This window comes from Babylonia areolata, chromosome 16 (genome assembly GCF_041734735.1).
Source record: "Babylonia areolata isolate BAREFJ2019XMU chromosome 16, ASM4173473v1, whole genome shotgun sequence".
Taxonomy (NCBI): Eukaryota; Metazoa; Mollusca; class Gastropoda; order Neogastropoda; family Buccinidae; genus Babylonia; species Babylonia areolata.
The window spans coordinates 15,130,763-15,147,997 of record NC_134891.1 but is presented as its reverse complement, the minus strand read 5'-3'; the positions used below and the strand labels follow the sequence as shown (position 1 = coordinate 15,147,997).

The window sequence follows — 17,235 nt, the reverse complement described above, 5'->3', positions numbered from 1 at the left end:
AATAAATTTTGTTATTGTTATTATTATTGTATTTTATTTTAAAAAATGATAATAATAATGATGATAATAATAATACAAAAATAGTAATAATAATAATAATAATACTAATAATACTGCTACTACTACTACTACTACTAAAATACTACTACTACTACTACTACCACTAATAATAATAACAATAATAAAGATGAAGATGATGATTCTTCTTCTTGTTATTATTATCATTATCATCTAATAATAATGATGTGAAAACAATAATTATTATTGTAATAATAATAATAATAATAATTATTATTATCATAATTATATACTACTACTACTGCTACTTCTACTACTGGTAATAATAATAATATGATATGAATAACAATAATAATGATAATAATAATTATGATGATAATAATAATAATAATTGTTATTTTTATTGTTATTATTATTATTATCTCTTAAAAAAAACAAAAAAACAATAATAATAATAATAATAATAATAACAATAAAAATAACAATTATTATTATTATTATAATCATAATTATTATTATTATTTTTATTATTATTATCTCTTTAAAAAAACCCAAAAAACAATAATAATAATAATAATAATAATAATAAAGATGATGATGATGATTCTTGTGATTATTATCATTATCATCTATAAATAATAACAATAATAATAATAATGTGAAAATAATAATTATTAATGTAATAATAATAATGATGATAATAATAATAATAATAATAATTATAATATAATTATTATTATTATTATTATTATACTAACATTACTACTACTACTACTATTATCATAATAATATTTATTTTTTTATTAATAATAATAATAATAATAATGATGATGATGATGATGATGATTCTTGTGATTATTCTCATTATCATCTAATAATAATAATGTGAAAACAACAACAACAACAATAATAATTATTATTATAATTATAATTATATACTACTACTACTTCTACTAAAGGTAATAATAATAATAATTATGATATGAATAAGAATAATAATGGTAATAATAATAGTTATGATTATATTAATAATAAATGTTGTTATTGTTATTATTATTATTATTGTATTTTATTAAAAAAAAAAGATAATAATAATGATGATAATAATAATACAAAAAAAAAAAAAAAAAAAAAAAATAATACGACTACTACTACTAATAATACTGATAATAATACTAAAATACTACTACTACTACTATTACTACTACTAATACTACTAGCACTAATAATAATAATAATAACAATAATAAAGATGAAGATGATGATTATTATTCTTGTTATTATTATCATTATCATCTAATAATAGTGATGTGAAAACAATAATTATTATTGTAATAATAATAATAATAATAATTATTATTATTTTTATTATTATTATTATAATTATTATCATAATTATATACTACTACTACTACTACTGGTCATAATATTAATAATATAATATGAATAACAATAATAATGATAATAATAATAATTATGATTATAATAATAATAATAAAAATTGTTATTTTTATTGTTATTACTATTATTGTATTTTATTTAAAAAAGGAAGAGATGATAATAATAATAATAATAATAATAATTATTATTATTATAATCATCATTATATACTACTACTACTAATACTACTTGTACTAGTACTACTACTAATGATAATAATAATAATAAATATGATATGAATAACAATAATAATGATAATAATAATAATTATGATTTTAATAATAATAAAAATTGTTAATGTTATTTTTATTTTTATTATTTTTTTAAAAATAATAAATAATAATAATTTAAAAAAAATATAATAGTAATAATAATAATAATAAAAAAAATAATAATGATGATGATGATGATGATGATAATTATTCTTGTGATTATTATCATTATAATGTAATAATAATAATGTGAAAACAATCATTATTATTGTAATAATAATAATAATGATAATAGTAATAATAGTAGTAGTAGTATCATTATTATTATTATCATTATTATTATTGTTATTACGATGATGATGATGACTATGATCATTAGCAGTAGTAGTAGTAGTAGTAGTAGTAGTACTAGTAGTTGTAGTGGTATCATTATTATTATTATTATTATAATCTATAAGAAGAATAACGATAATGATAACAATAAGAATAATAGTAGTTATTATTATTATTATTATTAATATTATGATTATTATCATTATTATCTAAAAATAATAATACTTATATACTACTACTACTATTAATGTAATAATAATTATCATTAATATAATAATCTAATACTACTACTTCTAATCTAAAAATAATAATAATGATAATAATAATAATAATGTTATTATTACTATTATTATCATTACTATTTTTATTATTGTTTTTATGATTATTAGCATTATTTCTATTATGTTTATTATTATGATCATGATGATGATTATTATTATATAATAATTCAAAATAATAATAATAATAATAATATCATCATAATTATTATAATCTACTACTACTACTTATTATTATTATATTCTTATTATTATTGTTATTATTATTATCTGATAATAATAATAATAATAATAATAATTATAATAATAATAATAATAAGAATAGCAATAATGATAATCATTATCACCATCATCTAATAATAACAACAACAATAATAATAATTATTAATGTTATTACTATTATTATTTGATTATTATAACAATTATGATTATCCTTGTGTTATTAGATTATAGTCATTAAAAAAAAAAACCACAAAAAACTACTAGTACTACTACTTATTAATATTATTATTAGTAGTAATGGTAGCAGTAGTACTAGTGGTAGCATTGTCATCATTATTATTGTTATGATTATTATTATTATTATTGTTTTATTTCTATATATTATTAATATTATTATTATTAGTAGTAGTATTACTAGTATTAGATTATAATAATTATGATTATATCATTATTATTGTTATTATGTATTATTATTATTATTATTATTACTAATTATTATTACTATGTTTATATCATTATCATTATTATTATTATCATCATCATCATCATTATTATCATTATTACTATCATCAATGATTAGATTATGATAATAATAATAATCATTATTATTATTATCATCATTATTATAATCTGATATATTTTTTTAAATTAATAATAATTATGATAATAATAGTAGTAGTAGAATCTAATAATGATGATGATGATGATGATGATGATGATGATGATAATAATAATAATAATTGTCATCATCATCAGTCTTCTTCTTCTTCTTCTTATAATCTGATAATAATAATAATGATAATACTAATACTACTATAATAATAAATATCATGATGTTAATGAAGACTCATCTTCATCTTCTTCTTCTTCTTATAGTTATTATTATTATCATCATCATCTTTATCATTATTATTGTTATTATTATTGTTAATATTATTATTATTATGTGATCATGATGATGTTGATGATGATTCTTATTATTATTAATATATTATTATTATTATTATATTATCATGATGATGATGATGATGATTGTTATAATTATTAATAATAATAAGAATATATTATTATTATTATTATTATATTGTCATGATGAGGATGATTATTGTTATTATTATTATTGATATATTATTATATTATTATCAGTATTACTATTATTATCACTATTGTTATTCTTATTTTTATTAGTATAATAATTAAAATTTATTTAAAAAAAGAAGATAATAATAATAATAATAATAAAAAGATAATTATTACTATTACAATTATACTACTACTACTAATATAAAAAATAAAATAAAATAGTTTTTAAAAAAAGAAGAAGTTATGGTTGCAATCAATATTTGTTTCAGTCGATTTGTTGGTTTTCCCAGCACATTACTTCAGGATCAGTGAACTGTCAAAATTGCAGAACTCAAATATTTGATTTTACATATTCATGTATTATTATGTCTATTGTTATTTATGTGCTCTCAGCGTCTACACAGTGAGCATATGGATGAAGGAGTAAATGAAGGAATGACTGTGTGTGTGTGTGTGTGTTCAGTAGTATTTGTGTGAGTGCTCAGTAGTGTGTGTGTGTGTGTGTTCAGTAGTGTTTGTGTGAGTGTTCAGTGGTGTGTGTGTGTGTGTGTGTGTGTTCAGTACTGTTTGTTTGAGAGTCCAGTCGTGTTTTTGTGTGTGGTGTGGTACAGTGTGTGTGTGTGTGTGGTCAGTACTGTTTGTGTGAGTGTGTGATGTGGTGTGTGTATGTGTGTGTTTAGTAGTGTTTGTGTGTGGTGTAGTGTGGTGTGGTGTGTGTGTGTTCAGTAGGGTTTGTGTGAATGTTCAGTTGTATTTTTGTGGTGGTGGTGGTGGTGTGTGTGTGTGTGTGTTTACTTGCACATGATGTGTGTGTGGAAATAAAGAAGAAGTGTGTACAGCTCTAAAAGATATTTGGAAATCCAGTTATCCTTACAATTTCAGTCAAAGATACTTTCGTTCTCAGAATATTCTCAGGCAGGAATTACAAACGTTACCATGTGAGTTGCTGTTCAAAGTATAAAGTCAACATTTCTGGGGCACTCACAGAAATCACTCTGAAACAGACATGCGTTCAGATGTAATGACAATCTTTTCATCCAAACAGTCTAATCGTTTACTTCCAAAACACTTTGTTTTCATGATTGATTGAGCAACGTCAAGCGAATGAATCAAGTCCAAACGATGTCAGCCATTTTGTGTCACGTGAAACGAGCGGATCTTTTGATTGGTTGCTCCACGCACGTCCGTCGCGCTGCCATTTTTTGCTGCTTATCGCGTGAAACTTGCTGCTTCGACGCCCCGTGTGCGATGGGCATAAGTAAGCACATGTCAGTCCAAACAAATCCATTCCCACTCAGGCTTCTTTAAAAGCTAAATTCACACTTAATAACATAACATTATACATGCACACATGGTCAAAGTTCCCTTACACTCTCTACATGCCAATATTGTATTTCATAAAAAGCTGTTTCAGATTTTTAGATTAATTACCCAAGGCACAATGCAATCTATTATGAATACGAATTTGCCTTTTGAAACTACTATATAACTCTCTCTCTTTTTAATTTTTTTTTTAGGCATGCACGTTCTCTTCAAATATAATATGAGCCTTTAGCATTGTTTCAATGGCTGGAATTTAACTTGAATTGCAGCAGCAGTAGGAGGGGAAGTATCAAACATAACATTGTTGTAACAGTTATTAATATTATTATCACCATTATCATTGGCAGTCAATAAGATTAACCTCAAGTGAGCACGGGCCGATCGGGAAAATTGTTTATTGTCCAACATTAATTTGTCTTGGAATGTAATCCGTAAACAAGAACGTACTCGTTCTCAGCGTAAACAGGTCGTTTGTGGAGCCGGTAGAGTTGAGTTTAACGACCGGCAATACGCCCTTAAGGTCAAGTTGTTCGTGGCTGTGGTCTTATCCATGGGGGTGTGATGTGGTCAAGGCGTTGGTCCTGATTTTCGTCGAGCAGTGTACATAGCTATTTATAACTCATTGGGATTTACAGCAATGAACGTGACACGGCGCTTGAAACTTAATTTATTCATGTAGTCTTTGACCTGCTCTATTTTAATCCAAACTTAAAACTAATATTAAAGTATATAACATGCATCAGAGCACCATAAGAAGCACATTTCCTATTGGATCTAATAAGAGTAATCAAAGAAGAAAAACTACTATCCAATGTAAAATTCTCTCAATATCTCGTCGGCCTAATAACGTTGTATCAAAGATGGCGGTGCTATGGGAAACAGTTGCGTTGGCACTTTCATACTTTGCAGTCACTTTCGCAGTCAAATACCATGATGGTCAGAAGGTACAATATTCATCGTGTCTATTCACTGCACATATTACAAATCTTTTTGATAAATGTGTGATTTGGCAAGGGTAAATCGTGAAAGAAGAAAAGTTGTTGCTCTTGAGTTCCTCTCTTGATAGTTGATAAAAACGATGCAACAGTGGTGCTGCGATTGGGTGACATCCTATTAACTGCATTTTGTTAGGTCTGGGGAGCTACCCACTGTGGATGTCAATTTGATAATTATATCACATTTTCAATGCGACTTTGTGTTAGTATTAAACCGAATCTCCTACATGCATTTTAAAGTGTTTCCGAATACCAGACACACACACACACACACACACAAGCAAACAGCAAACAAGCAAACAAACACACATATATAAACAAAACAAAACAAAACAAAACGAAGAAAAAGAAAACGACAACTGCAAGTACAAAAACGAAAGATTAAAAGAAAACGTCTCTGATCCATTGGTATTAACTCAAATTGATTTGATTGTTGAAGCCCTGTGTTTCTCAAGAAGCAGTGATGCATACTGAAAAAAAGACAAGTGCGTTTGACCCTTCATCAAGTTTACCCCCTTGGCAGAACTTCGAGCAACAATGTTCAGCCTACCCCCTGTTATGTCAGGATAGGCCAGAGTGAGGACGTAGCAAACACTCTAAAACATTCTTACGATTAAATCCTCAGAGACAACACTTTATTTACATTACATTGATAACTATGATTAACTCCAGTGTGCATGCTCAGTATTAGGGAATAGTTAGTTATTTTTCTTCGTTCATGGGTTAAGTTCAAGGTCAATTTCAGTTCAACTCTTGAATTTAACCAAACATCTCCCCCTCCCTGCCTCCCCCCCTCCTGAAGATTATTTTCATATTTCAATTTTTAGAAATGTTTTTCCCATGCTCAGTTACATTTGTGTGTGTGTGTTTCTTTAGACAGGGATAATGTCAATCACTCAATGTCAGTTTTCTCTTTTCAGATTTGTGGACCTCACTTATTAAACCTGCAAAACTTTTCAAATAAAACATGCAAGTCACTAATTTCAGAAGAGAATGAATCCTTGCTTTTTGAATCCTACAGTGAATAGCAAGAACATTAAATTTAATTACACATACTTAACCGTGACCCAACTAGTGCAGACTCCTCACTGAACAACACAGCAACTACTCCTGGAATCTGGCTGGAGGAACAACAGCACACCCACAGTGTGTGTAATGCACAGCAGATCTTCAAATGCAGGAAGAATATATCTTTCCCTTTCCAGCGACTGATTTAATTTCTTAAAATCAGTGCAAATTCTCATAACTCATGATTTCTTGAATACAGGCACTATGCCAGCACACCAGTCACTTGGCTCATTTATTTCTTCAGTGATGTCTTCTTGTTTCATGTATTGCAGTTCTTTCTTGACTTTTTCAAGTAAGAGAATTGCAGTTCTCCTTGGTGTGTTGAGGTTCTAAGGCTTACTGTTAAAGATTGTGTCCTTAAGCACAATCTTCACTGGCTCACATTTGACAGGTTTGTCAGCCTCTCCAAAAACTGACTCTGTGGCATTAACTCTTTGAACAAGACCAAGTTTAATCACAGCATCTCGACTGAGTAGATTATCAGTGTCTTGAGTCAATGACAGAAATATGAAGAGAGGTAGTGCATCCCTTGTACTCTACATTGCAAGAGAACTCCCCCAAACATCTCAGTGGACCTCCTGGACTTTTGAGGAGAGCACTGGAGTTTCTCAATACTGGCTTTGGTTGAAGGTCATATTCTGCCTTGGAGAATACATACATCAGCTCCTGTATCCAGATTGAAGTTGACTTGGCAACTCCTGACTCTCAGTGTCACTCTCCATAATGGCTCACTGTGATTGACTGCTTGCTGTTTGTTGATAAAACCCAGATGGAAAATCTTTTCTTGACTGTACTGCTGCATCTGTCCACCAACAGCACCATCAGTCACTTCATTGACATGACTTCTTCCTCTACAAACAACAGCAAAATGGTTTCTTTCATTTCAGTGCCTGCATATTTTTCCTTTAGCTGGGCAATCTGATGGTCCATGCTTTCGACCACACTTACTGCAAATTTGTTGTGGTGGTCCACTTCCTCTTCTTCTGGGAGCTCCACTGCTTCTGGGCTGGTACGAAGATTTCTTTTGTGCGTGATGAACTGTGTCAACACTTAACCTGCATTGGTCTGTTACTTGACATTTCACAAGTTCATGGTGACAAGCAGTGTCGGCTGCTACTTTGAGAGTAAGTTTTGGCTCTAACTGAAGCCTCTGTGACACTGTGTCATTCCCAGGTGAATGGTGTGCTTTGCTGGGGTTGCAACCATAGCTATAGTGCCTCCATACTTGTCAACTGAAAAAGAAATCATTGTTGTAAAATTAAATGTCAGATATTATCATTATATTAATGGGTGTGTCTTCACTCTTTGTCATTGTATGTGTGCACATTGTGTATGTATGTGAGAGACTGAGAATGAGGGTGTGTGTGTTGGAATGCAGCTGCAGTTAAAAAAAAATGCATTGTCAAACATTGCTTATCACAGGTGGTGAATGTCCAAAGGTATGTTGTGTGTTAGAAAACAGCACATCTAGTACCTGCAAACTTTGTACAAATGTACTTATGGTCATGTACATAATCTGTAAACACAAATAATTCTTGTTCAAATTTCTGTTCAATAATAAGGTAGCACACTAATTAAGAAGAAGAAGAAAAAAAAAACAGGTACAAGGCCATCACACACCATCGATAGCCTCTAAGAAAGAAAGGTAGAGAGAGGGAGTGGCTGTAAATCTAGCACGAAAGGTAGAGCACGATGCTTTGCAAATCAAACAAATATTGGCATAATTTCCAAACCAACATTGCGCAAATTTCTTCAAAATGGAACAGTCTGTCTGGGCTTTCCCAAATACAATAGACTGAGCAACACTGAGCAATATCCAAATAAAACCAAAACAGTGTGTTGCACCAAGAATGTTGTATACATTGATTTGGTACTTACATTGGAAAAACCACAAACATACTCATAGTCATACTGTACTGACCAACTCCACGGATGCTGCAGACTGCTGCTTCCATTCATAATTTAGTACAGATTTGTCTGGTGGTTTTGCCTAAGTCTGTGCCGCCCTATTTGGTCATATTTTACATCGTCTTGCATGTTGTTCCAGCGTTTTGCACTGGACTTTTAATCCCCATGTAAAGAAAATCAGTCATATTTGGGTTTACACACAAGACTCAGTCTGATTATCATCAGTTTAATGGGATCCCTTAAAACTTCAAAACAAGACTGATGGTAAACTTCAACCTTTATCTGCATATAGTACATGCCAAGCAACAACAACTGCAGTAATATGAAACTAACACGGACTATGTCAGTCCTTAAATTAAATGTCATATGTCAGAATTATTTCTCATTTTCTTCTGCTCCATTACTCATGAGTTTGACAGAATAGTAAAATTTCTGTATACTATGACAGTATGAGTACATGCTATGGTGGGTACTGTATCACCAGTAGACCAGTCTCAGTTTCATTTTTCTTTTTCTTAGGCTATACAGCGTCACAGAATCCAGTCAAAATCTGTAAAAGCTCCATTATCGGGATTGAGAAAATTAATCATACAGCGATAGTTTTCAAATATAACTAGTTATAAAAGACATATTATATTGTATTGATAATTTAATCATAATGAGCAATACATTTTAAACTGAAGAGTTATATAATAGACATATTGTATTGTTAATTTAATCATAATGAGCAATACATTTTAAACTGAAAAGTTATATAATATTTGTGATAGTCAACAGCAACAAAAACAAAGTATTAAACACAAGGTAAGAAACTATGTTCTGTTTTGTTTTAATTATTCACTTTGATTTTCAGCTGGACGAGTTTATTATAATTTTATTGTTCCAGCAGGTGTAACACTTGTGATTGCCTGTACATCACTTATGAGAAGTTTATCAGTGTGCAACTGCAAGGGTTTTTTTTTTTCCCCTCCCACCAATCCCCTCACAAAGCATATACTTTTTGTCAGAGATTCATGGTTGTTTTTAAAATGATTTTCAGTTCAGCTTTCAGTTTTATCAAGTTCAACCATTCAAAGTAACAATGATTTTGATTTTTCTGTGACGTTATAATCCGTACTCCAGACTGAGTGTCATTCAAATCACAATCATGACAATGTCATTCAAATCTTAAATTACCTCCACTGCTGTTGTGAAACAAGCATACATTAATTTGGTCTATTCTGGAAATTTAGCACATGTTGTAAACACAACTCATCATTAAGTTAGAAAGTTTAACTTGACGACTTACCGGTTTTGCCTGTCAATAGCTGTGTTATCCGTGCCCATGTTTTCTTCCTCAGATGTTGGCAGTGTCAGCTGTTTGTGTTGTCCTTGTTGTCCTTGTTGGCAGTGTCAGCTGTTTGTGTTGTCCTGTATTCTCTGTCCACTGCATTTTCATGCATTGATTATTTTTTTATGATTTTCGTTGTCAGTCAATTTCTTCGTCTGCAAACATGAAGTGACTGGAAAAACTATCTGTGCGCATGTCTACTGGCTGACAGTTTTGTGTATTCCGGAAGTTAAAAATAGCAAGCTTTGCGGTTACAAACTATGTTGTAACCTTCAAGTAACTTGTGAGGATTCCGAGTCAGTTCAATGCTGGGCGCTCTCTCCCCCGTCTGTCACGTGATCTATTTCGCGCCACTAAAAACATGAATATTAATAAGCTAGCACGCATGCCTAGCTAGTTACCAAACATCTCCCCCTTTTTTTTTTATTCACCACTATGGAGGAAGTAACCAACTACAAAGTTGCCAACTTTGCTGTTGTTGCCAACTACTGTAGTAAGGTTTCATGCATAAGGCCCCAGAATCCAAAATCGAACTTGTGTACATATATCTAGAATTGGCTTAATAATACGTGTGTGTGTGTTTAGGTATTTACATCGTGTATGTGTGAGTTTGAGAGGACGGTGAGAGTGACAGAATAAGACTGAGAAACACAGAGACCAAGGTTGGGACATAGATCCAGAGAGGGAAGATGGTGCATGTGAACAGGGCTTTACAAACTGCCCTTTGTTATATGTCTGACCCTTCTACAGAACTGGGCTTTGACCCCATTTCACCCCTCTTAAACCCCACCCCATTTGCATCCATTCCTTCTGCTATATATGACTGATTAGTGATTAAATGAGAATTACCTGTACCGTGAAGTTTGATCAGAGTTCTTCCCCATGAGAGGGCACCATAAAGGAATTACGATGAGTGTGCAAGCTAGCAGTTGGGTCATCAGTCTTGAACCATATATCCTGGTTTTCAGAAACAGAAAGAATTCAAGGGTGAGTTTTTATCTTTTGAGACAAAGGGTAGGATTGTAATTCTTTTAGGGCACCCTCTCAAAGGGTAGAATTTTGATCAAGCTTCACCTTACAGGTGAATCTCATTGAATAGTCAATTCTATCCTATGAGAGTGCGACCTTAGAACTATGGTGAGATTTGAACCTCTGAAAGCCATACATTATTGACATTTCTTATGTTGTGCTATGTTTTAAATCATGACGAACACTGGATGAAATCACCTGAATTCCTGATTCTGCGATGCGTTTCAAGTGCAAATGATAGGAAGTTGATTTGTTGACATTGTCATAGAAATAGGCCTACTGATCCATGGTAATCTGGAAATAACATGTTATAAGATACATGTAACTGCACAGCTGTTACATCCATGGTGCCAAAGAAACAACACAGGTAAAAAATGTCCATCTGCACAGAAATGTGAAACTGGCTACTAGAAATGAAGATCACAAATAAAAACTTACAGAATGACGCAAGCTGTGAAGTGACTGGTCACCAGCAAAGCTAGGTGCTAACTGATGGCCCAGCAGCTAGCTTGCACACTCATCATGGTTCTGAGGTGGGGCCCTCTTATGGTGAGATTTCACTTCTATCCGTGTAAACGGATTGGAATAAGGAGAAGGGGAAAGTACAGAGTAGGGATATAACTAAATGAGGAAAGAAAAAGGAAAGTATGGAGAAAGAGAGAGAGCTAGAGGAAGTGAGGGGAAGTGCAGAAAAGAGGGAAGATGATTGTGGTAGTCATGTTTGTTGTGATTTTAGTCATGATTATACAGAATTGATCTTTGTACTTTGTGATGCCATTTTACAGAGCGAGGAGGTTGGTGCAAGACAGAGAGGTTCAAAGACTCAGACACTTTACTCAAGGATAAAGATTTTAGGAAGAGAGAGAGACAAAAAGACTGTTGTAAAACATTGGTCAGTGTCAAAGAAGAAGAGGGAGATTTGAGGTTGATAGAGTGGCAGTAATTTTGATTGCTGTGCCAGTGGAAGTGGAAGGGTGAGGTAGTGTGGATGGCAGCATGGGGATGAGGGGGGGGGGGGGGTATTTGGGGGTGGTAGAGGGGGGAGAGGGTAGGGAGATGTGCTCAGCTATCCATCGTGTATTCAAGTTGTGGCCCACTTGGGTTGACTACAGACAGGCGTTAATGGTGATATGGAACACATACGAGCAGGGACTGGCAGTGAACTTTCCACTTTTGGTCAAGTTGACACATGATCACCAGCAGCATCAAAACTATGTTAAACAAAATAGACTGTGCAGTACCAACAACAATAAATGTGGAGGTGTTCAGTGTGTTGGGGAAACACTTGTTTGACCACAAAATTGTATGTTTGATGAGTCTTTGACTGTGGTCCTTTGGAGGAGTTGTTTGACACCAGAAGACAAACTTGTTGTTGGAAAAAATACCATTGGCTATCCAAAAACAGCTGTTAGTAGCAAGTCACCTGAAAAAGCTGCACAAAACTCATTTTCACTTTGCCTACAAGTCGTGACTCAAAGCATTGTCTGATGGAGAGTATCTCATTACCAGTATCAGGATTCATGACTGATAATTAAAAAACAAACAAACAAAAAAACCCCACTTCAAAATCTTTTTTTAAATATTGCTTGCCGGGTCAAGTACGTACAGAAAAGACTTAGCTTGCCGGACATGACAGTCTTCACCTGACAGTCAGGCAAACATTTATGTTGAGCCCTGATATTGATTGTTATAACTGGTCAGGACACTACATGCATGTGTGTGTGTGTGTGTGTGTGTGTTACGTTTGGACAGGTGGAAGTGTATGTGAACAAAGTGGGCCCATACTTCAACCCCCATGAGACTTACCACTACTACCAGCTGCCTGTCTGCAGGCCGGAAAAGGTAAGATATATGGTAACTCATTCTACCCCACAGCTATAGCTACCCAGTTAATTTAATTGATTACAAGAAGAAGAAAACCAGAAAAAATGAAACTATAAAGGGAGAGGTTGTTTACAGGTTAATACTTAGTTAAAGTGCCATGGTGCAATTCTGGACAACAAATTATCATTGAATGAAAATTCAAATGTACTGGTGGAAAAAAAAAGAAGTAAAAAGCCTTTTGTACTGTCTCAGGAAGTTAAGATCTTTTAATGTATGCACTCAGATACTACAAATGTTTTATTGTTCTGTTGTTTCTAGGGTTTTGTTTTGTGGTTGTGTGTTGGGGCAGTTACGTGACCAAAAGACAAAGACGGACTTGACAAACATATCAGAAAAGAGGTTCAGTGGTGGGCAGGAAACAGGATAGTTCAGATGAGACTTAACGAAAAACGAAAAAAGATAGCATATAGATTGTACACAATTTTAAATGACAAAACTCATCCTCTTTTCTTGGGCTTCAACACCAAATGGGTTGACAGAAGAGATAGGTTTTGAGCATCCCATGCAAGAAAAACACGTTACAACTCATCTTTTATCCCGACAGCAATTCGAACACTTAACCTTGGCAGGCAGCACACACACGACTGACATATCTGTTGGTGCCATTTGCTTGCTGTTGTATGTGTGTGTGTGTGTGTGTATGTGTGTTTTAACTCACTCAGGACGAAAGGCCCCAATTGGTGCCCGACTGTTAACAATCATTTCAGCCAAAGGGACCTGACCAGCGCCTTAGATAGTTTTGAATTTTTGGAGTGGCACCTAATTTGCATAATGATGTTATGAGCTAAGAATATCTAATCTGACCTGTCCACTCTCCACTGCAACCAGTAAATGCAGCGCGTGTTCCTGTGCTCGTGAGCAGGAGAGTTATTTTCACAATGGCTGGTTCACGTGAACAGACATGTCAACAATGACATCTTACCCAGTTTCATCTCAATCACAAGGCAGACACCAGAATTAGACGGAAAGAAATATGGATACTTTCATCATCGCATTTTATGATAGCATAAGAAAGGAGGAAGTTTTATATTTTGTCCCCAACTAGCATGTTATCTTACTCAAGTTACTGATCAGTTTTGAAGTTTTCAGTTCGCAAATTTGTTTTTTTGGCAATGTTGTTTCTTACCATACAAATGGGTTATCTGTAGGGAAAGTAAGGGGAGCTAACTGGCAGTATTGAGTTAAATAGAATTGGTGTAAAACATGTAAGTCAATATCTTTTCAAATGTTTTTCTGGCACACGAGCGCCACAAGTTTTACAAAATGGATGTTTTACATGTTTGTTCAATACCATGATTAAACTGTCATGTGTGCAGTGTGAGATTTTGATTTATAATGATTACTGTAATTTGTGGCAGGGTTTCTTTTTCTGGAATATTTTATCTTAACCAGTAGAGTGCCTATAAGACGTCAGCTGATGTCCTACAAAAAGTATTGCCATAGTGCCTATAAGACATCCACTGACGTCCTGCATATGTTTTGATTTTTCCTTCATTGGAGTTTGGTTCAATTCACATAAACAGACTCTGAACACTTAGTTTGATGTGTCTGGATTTTAAAAATACTATTTAAATGAACTTACATCAGGTAGAAGACCTCTTTCTACTCGATGATAATTTGCTAACTGACCACGTGATATGCGCATGGAAAAGGGGGTTGCATCCTGTGCAAAGAAGTGCATTGAAAACTGTGTCCAGTAAAGCAAATAGTCACAGTCAGCAGATTTACACAATTCTGAAAGCTCTGCTTGTGATTATGGACAGCTTTCGTGATGGAGATGGCTTTGTCTTGTCAGATGATTAGTTTGAAAACGAAGGTGATTGCCAACGACAGTTATGGAACTAACAGCCCATTTTATGGTAATTCAGTCCGTCCATCCAATCAGACAGCGTTTTTGAACAACTGGCTATGACTGACAGAATGCTTACAGCCAGTGTTGGAAGAAAAGAAGGAGAGGGAGAGGAGTGATGTAAGACAATCGGTCGAATGCCAACCAGAGGCCATTAAGGGGGCATGGCTTTTGGGAAGAGTTTACTCACATTTCAAAGCAGACAGAAGGCAATCGACAACCGCCAATGCCCCACGATTTTCACGAAATGCAGTGCTGAACCTGCACTGGCCATGAAAATGTGCTTTTTGTTTTTAACGCTTTTTTATTTTTTTTTTTTTTACTGAATCAGCGGGATGACATTTTTGAAGAGGTGACAAACCGGATGCACAGCAGACACTTATCAGCCCACGTGCAACTTGAAAGGTGTAAATGTCATCAAAGAACTTCACCCTCTCATTTGCAAACGCTCTTTGCTGTCAAAAAGCTTGCCAGTTCAGTTTCTGAGACTGTGATTGACCTTTTACGTTGATTTTACTCACTTTTGTCATTGTTTGGACAGTGATTTACTTACATGTCTGCAGGAGCTGTGTTTAAAAAATTTTTTTTTTTTTTTAAATAAAATTATAGCCTGTTTTAATTTCTTTTACAGGTATAATCTGACACTAGGTTTGCTATTTCTAGCTGTATTTTGTTTCTTTTCTTTATGGATGCCATTATGTAGAGGTGGAAATAGACTTTTTGTTGCACAAAAATTATTATCTTGACTTTACATGCCTGAACAGTTACCTACAATCAACCTAATTGGGAAAAAAAGCCCAGAAACAGAATCTGCACTCACTTTCCTTCACAAAAACATTTACTTTCTTTCTGTATCACCCATAGTTTTTGTGCTAGAATTTTTTGTGATTTATTACCCCTGAATCCTCAAAATTCCCTGGCAAGGGGAGAGCACTTTTTTACAAAATTCTCTGGCACTTAACTGGTTAATCATAATCATAATGTACATGTTATATATATATTTATATTTCTTTTTTGCATATGGCAGTATTTCTTCTTCTTCTTCTTTTTAATACTAAACCTGCCATTTACTAGCAATTCATAATGATTTTATAGAAGCATTTCGTATTCTGAAAGTGTGTTTCTTAATACTCATGTCATTTTATAATGTGTATGCATGTGTATGTGTAGGTTTGGGGGTGGGGGTGGGGGGTGGGGTTGGGGTGTGCTTGGGTGTGTGTGGAAAATGCTGTCTTGTATTATTGCTGGGGGCTTGCGGTGTGTGTGGAAAATGCTGTCTTGTATTACTTGCTTTCTGTGTATTTAGCTTTTGTATGTTTCTTCTTCCTCTTTCTTACTTTTGGATCAACCTTTGCCATGTTGTGTGTGTGTTGGATTTGGGCTGTGGACTGAGATATTGAGTATGCTGTCATGAGCCTGTGGATGCACAGTTAATTTCCAAATGGATGAATAAAGATGTATTGTAAAATGACAACACACTGTGATATCATTATTATAAATAATATTATTATTATTATTATGAGCTTCTATGCCTAATCTTGAAAATAAGCCCTAGGCCTTTACAAATAGAACACATACGTAAATATCAAAAGGAAAAATTGAACACAAGATACCAAACCTTGTCAAACGAGTCTCGCTTCCCTGACACTATTTTTGTTTATTCTTTCTTTTCTCTCTCCCCCCTCCCCCCTCCCCCCCACACACATTTAAACACAACTTGATTAATCTTTAAAGACCCCAATCACCTTACATGGCCATGGGGACAGTGAATTCATACACTGTGATTGAGACAAAGATTTTTTTAGTCCTTTTGTTTACCGGTTGGCATATATTTGATGGTCTTGTTGAAATGTATTCCACAGGAAGTATTAAGATCACATTGATAGGCTTCCCCCCCCCCCCCCTTCTTGATATCAAAATGTTATATTCATATTGTGGAGATGTACATGCAGGTTGAGCACAAGAGCCTTACGCTGGGAGAGGTTCTGGATGGAGATCGCATGGCCCTCTCTCTCTATGGCATTGGCTTCAAAAGTGAGTCACATGATTGTTTTATTTTAAGGTGGACCACTGCGTCATTTTTAGCTAATTTTTGTTTCTCAGGAACTACTAAAGGTATCTGCATGAAATTTGGTACACATACTCAGGATGTTAATATAGATATCTGTGCTAAGTTTGAAGATTATAAGTCAAACAGATATGAAGATATGATAATTTTATCATAAAAATACATACCGTTATTTGGCCCCTTTGCAGCACTGAA

General features: G+C 33.2%; 1 protein-coding gene across 1 annotated transcript in view; it reads left to right on the top strand.

Annotated features, from left to right (window-relative positions):
* Positions 1–5,757: 5,757 nt before the first annotated feature.
* Positions 5,758–17,235, top strand: part of LOC143291189 (transmembrane 9 superfamily member 1-like) — a 145,078-nt gene continuing 133,600 nt past the window's right edge. The window contains exons 1-3 of the mRNA XM_076600916.1: positions 5,758–5,853; positions 12,992–13,081; positions 16,925–17,006. Of these exons, the coding sequence (XP_076457031.1) occupies positions 5,770–5,853; positions 12,992–13,081; positions 16,925–17,006 (256 nt within the window). The 5' untranslated portion in view covers positions 5,758–5,769. The remainder of the gene's footprint in view (positions 5,854–12,991; positions 13,082–16,924; positions 17,007–17,235) is intronic.